This window comes from Poecilia reticulata, linkage group LG11 (assembly GCF_000633615.1).
Source record: "Poecilia reticulata strain Guanapo linkage group LG11, Guppy_female_1.0+MT, whole genome shotgun sequence".
NCBI lineage: Eukaryota > Metazoa > Chordata > Actinopteri > Cyprinodontiformes > Poeciliidae > Poecilia > Poecilia reticulata.
In genome coordinates this window covers 28,836,911-28,841,215 of record NC_024341.1, presented here as the reverse complement: position 1 = coordinate 28,841,215, position 4,305 = coordinate 28,836,911, and the positions used below count along the sequence as shown (strand labels likewise).

Here is a 4,305-nt window from a genome sequence, read left to right as displayed (position 1 = left end):
GCTCATTTTATGTTAAAACGGTTTGCCATAAGACGCGAGTGAAGCTCATTTTATGTTAAAACGGTTTGCCATAAGACGCGAGTGAAGCTCATTTTTGGGTTTAATGATGGTTTATTAGTGAAAAGCAGAGACGTTTCTCCAGTTTGATCAAAGAGATTTTTAGAAATGAAGAGCGAAGCAAAGAGAGTTGAGCTGGCTGACCTGTCTGACGGGGTACATGGACCCGACCCGGTCCAGGGAGCTGAACTTGGGCCAGTTGGTGATTTCTATCGGCTCCAGGAGGAACTGGCGCCCCCTGTAGTTGCTATGCTCACATAAAACCCAACTGCACAACAAAAAGAGACCCGGTTAGATCTGCATGACACACACACACACACTGCGACACACACACACACTGTGGCGCACTGACCAGCCGCTGTTGACCCGGACCGACAGGATGTGGTCGTTGAAGCCGTCCTGGACCAGACTGGTGACCTCTGACTCGGTGGTGATCTCCCGGCCCTCCAGGCCTTCGAGTCCGAACAGAGACACGGACGGCACGGACAGCGTCTGCACACACAGGAGGACGTTAGCGGGACGACCGGTACAGCGCTGGGCTCTTACCGGGAGACGCTCCTCACCATCGGCAGCAGCTTGATGGAGAGCACTGAGCAGCTGGAGTTGCAGCCCATACTGGTCAGACTGGGATAGTCCTCCTCAGATAGGACATGCATGTTCCCAGAGAACTGCTTGTTCTCACAGAGGACCCAGCTGGAAGACAGAGAGACACCTTAATGCTGTCCATCACCGTCCTCGCTGTCAGCCAATGGGAACTTTAAAGGCCAGTTTTGCGTTTTCCAGGCTCCTGGTGCCATTTTATAGCACAATCAACTATGTTAAATTCAGTTGTTACAAAATTGCTGTATATTGAAATTGGGCATCTGTCTCTTTAAAAGCTCCTGCTCTTTCTGAAGCTCCGCCTCCAGGAAGTCTCCTCTATTAACCCATCAACGTTTCTTTTACCAGCGACACTGAGCAGCAGCTCCTATAACGAGCTCAGCAGGTGTTTGCTAAATGCTGCTGGCTAGTCTGAAGGAGCCGAGCGAATTTGTTTTTGATGAGGGAACAATTGAAAGATATGATACTGGCCCTTTAAGAGGGAAACACCGAGTCTACAACTCTACATCTCTGGGATGAACCAGCAGCCTGAACTCGATGCTCCGGTTAACTGTCGTCTTTCTCACCTTCCTCTCACCACTCGGCACGACCTGGTGAGGAATTTCTCTGACAGCGCCCCCTGGCTGTGGTGACAGACGAGGCATTCGCCCTGGAAGTCTGCTTCAGAGTAGAGGATGATCTGGAGGAGAGGAGAATCGATTAGATCCTGTAGAGTCCGAAATGAGAGAAGAAGCAGAAAGCTGCTGCAAAAAGGAGCAGATTTGCCCGAACATTAAAATATAGAAGAAATCAGGATTTTAAGAATCGTTTCTGTTGAAAATGTGTAGCTTAGTTCGTTAATATTTCCATAGAGAACAGTTCCATCCTTTCATATTGAATAGAGCAGTCCAACTCTGCAGCGAGTTCCCAGGAAACAGCTTTTATTTTGGTAGTCCACTTCCGGTTATCCAGGAATTTACATTTTAGCTGAATATTTAGCTCTAAGCTAATTAGAGATGTGATTTAGGACTACATATTTAGCTTGAAAATTAAATATGTAGTTTGAACCCAGATAATTAACTTACTAACTAAATATTTAGTTTGCAGTCTCCAACTAAATATTTATATTGGAAACTAAATTAGTTTGTAAATGTAAGTTTTAGCTTTTATTAGCTTGCTAGCTAAATATTTGCCTCAAGCTAAATATGTAGCTCCAGGATTCTGCTGGAGATAAATATTTAGTTTATTTACTTCCCAATATGTGTTTTAACACCAAACCATTCCTGAAATGGAGATAAAACGGCCAGAAACACGCGACTCATCCTGGTTCTGATCCGAAGATGGACGTCGTCCACCACTCACCTCGTCTCTGGGGCCGGAGGATTCAGCTGGAGCCTGAAACACAACGACATAAGAGTGAAACCAGCGGCGCTGAGAGCGACCCGGTTCGCTGGACTGGTCCTCACCGGTAAGATGGGCTGGACCGAGCAGACCCGGGTGTCCTGGGAGCCCCAGTCAGCACAGTTGTTGTAGAAGCCTTTCTCTAGGATGTACTGGTTCCCTGAGAAGTCCACATGAGAGTAGGCGATCCACCTGCGGGTCAGAGAGTCAGGCCAGTCAGGTGACGGCCGAGTTTGGCGCCCAGAGCTGCAGAAGAAGAACCTACGCTCCGCTGAGGACGTGGATCGAGCGGGTGGAGGTTTTGTAGTCGAAGAGCTCCACGTCAGGGATGGCCTCCGTCACCTCGAAGGTCTTCTCCTCCGTCACGCCCTGCTCCTCCTCAGGCTGCTCGAACATCTCCATCACCGGGTCCGTCAGGTCCTGGAAACAGGAAGTGGATTCTGAGCAGCTCCTCCTACACAGACGTTAAGATGGCCGACCGTATGGAAACAAGGGATGCGAGCAATCATGATTAGTTGTTTTTTATACTATAAATCGTTATTCAACAACTAATCAGTTCCAATCAAATAATAACGTCCGCTTATACTCTTTTTCTCAGTGTTGCAATTTGGCCTCCATCCAGCAGGAGGAGCTGCTGGCCATCCTAAAGCCGAGCCAGTTAATACAGAAACAAAGATGGCAGCCACACCAGAACGGGAAAGAGAAGCGGACCCAGCGGAGTCCGGAGTGGAACGGAAAATGGTTTCTATCAGATTCTGCTTTGAAATGTAAACACGGAACAACATCCTGAAGTTTCACTGCAATGTCGCTCATCCAGCGGCGCAGCGTCAGCAACTCCATCAGAAACTACTCACCTGCTGTGAAGGCAGACAGAAACGAGGAGGGAATAACTGAAACAAATTAAACCTGGTGGAAAAAATGTAACATCAACAAGCGAGGCTGATTTTTAGGGCTGTTGTAAGTTAATGCACTTCATGGAGAAAAGTTTAAATCCTAGATCGACCGCAGGCGGTACAATTAATTTATCCTTTTTATATTTCTACTCAGCAACTCAAGAGGTTCCTGTGCCGTTTTAAATACGTTCAATCATGAAAAGAAATCACAATTTTCTGTTTATTCAGTCACTATTTAATACAGTTCACACAAAATTATGTTAAAATTAAAGGAAATGGTCACTTATCAATTAGTGATTAGTCGGCCGGTAAGATGGATCAACTTCAGATGAACTGATTAGTCGATAAGTTGGACCTACCGCCCGGATGATCCTGACGGAGCGCAGCTCGGAGTCGCAGCCCCCCCACACCCTCCAGTCGTGGTACTCGCCCTCCTCCAGCAGGTACTGGTGACCACGGAAACCCTCCTTCTCGTATCCCACCCAGCTGGAGCGGCAGAGGCAGACGGAGCTGGTCAGACTGGTCTAGGGTCAGATCTTACCACTTTCCTTCAGCGCTTCACTCACATTCCTCCCAGGACCTTCAGGGAGCCCAGGCTGGCCATGAAGAGGTTCTGCTGGCGGTCCGTCCGGCTCATGAAGTCCCTCGTGTTGGAGGAGATGGTCCTGGACTTCCCAGAGAAGTACGGCTTCTCGTAGATCACCATCTGAGGACAGAGGGACAGTCAGGACGCCGGCTGGATGGAAGCTGCAGGTTCTAACCAGACGCTGCTGCAGGTTCTCACCTGGGGTTTGCTCATGTTCTCCACCCGAGGTTCTCCCTGTCACAGAACCGAGCTCAGGTTATCACCGTCAGCAGCACAAGGCCGGGCTTCAGCAGGAGTACTCACCACTTTGAGGGGATGCACTGAGCCCACGTAGGGCTGCTCCACCCCCCAGGCCGCAGGGTTAGAGTAGCCCCCCACCTCCAGGATGCGGGGAACGCCCTGGAAGAAGGGCTGCGCGAAGACCAGCCAGCTGAGGAGCGGCACAACATCTGGGTTAGAACCCGTCACAAGACAGAAACCCACCTGTCCTCTCAGGGCGGCTCACTCACAGCCCGGCGTTCACGATGACGGAGTTGGCTTTGATGGGAAACCCGAAGATCCTGGCATCCTCCGCCGTGTCCCGGAAAACCACTTTCTTCCCCTCCGCGTTCTCCTCTGGGAAGAGACCGATCTCTGGAACGCTGTAGTCCTGAGGAGACACAGGGAGAAGATCCGACAGAGGTCACCCAACGCCCCACAGAGGTCACAGAACGCCAGACAGAGGTCACCCAACGTCTCACAGTCACCCAACGTCGGACAGAGGTCACCCAACGTCTGACAGAGGTCACC

At 50.0% G+C, this 4,305-nt stretch overlaps 1 protein-coding gene across 1 annotated transcript in view; it reads right to left on the bottom strand.

The window, feature by feature from the left end:
* Positions 1-4,305, bottom strand: part of LOC103473101 (absent in melanoma 1-like protein) — a gene marked incomplete at its 5' end in the record, with an annotated part of 9,719 nt that overhangs the window by 3,243 nt on the left and 2,171 nt on the right. The window contains 12 exons of the mRNA XM_008423058.2: positions 202-325; positions 410-549; positions 621-750; positions 1,224-1,336; positions 1,999-2,031; positions 2,103-2,229; positions 2,303-2,457; positions 3,290-3,416; positions 3,497-3,636; positions 3,715-3,750; positions 3,820-3,946; positions 4,026-4,165. Of these exons, the coding sequence (XP_008421280.2) occupies positions 202-325; positions 410-549; positions 621-750; positions 1,224-1,336; positions 1,999-2,031; positions 2,103-2,229; positions 2,303-2,457; positions 3,290-3,416; positions 3,497-3,636; positions 3,715-3,750; positions 3,820-3,946; positions 4,026-4,165 (1,392 nt within the window). The remainder of the gene's footprint in view (positions 1-201; positions 326-409; positions 550-620; positions 751-1,223; positions 1,337-1,998; positions 2,032-2,102; positions 2,230-2,302; positions 2,458-3,289; positions 3,417-3,496; positions 3,637-3,714; positions 3,751-3,819; positions 3,947-4,025; positions 4,166-4,305) is intronic.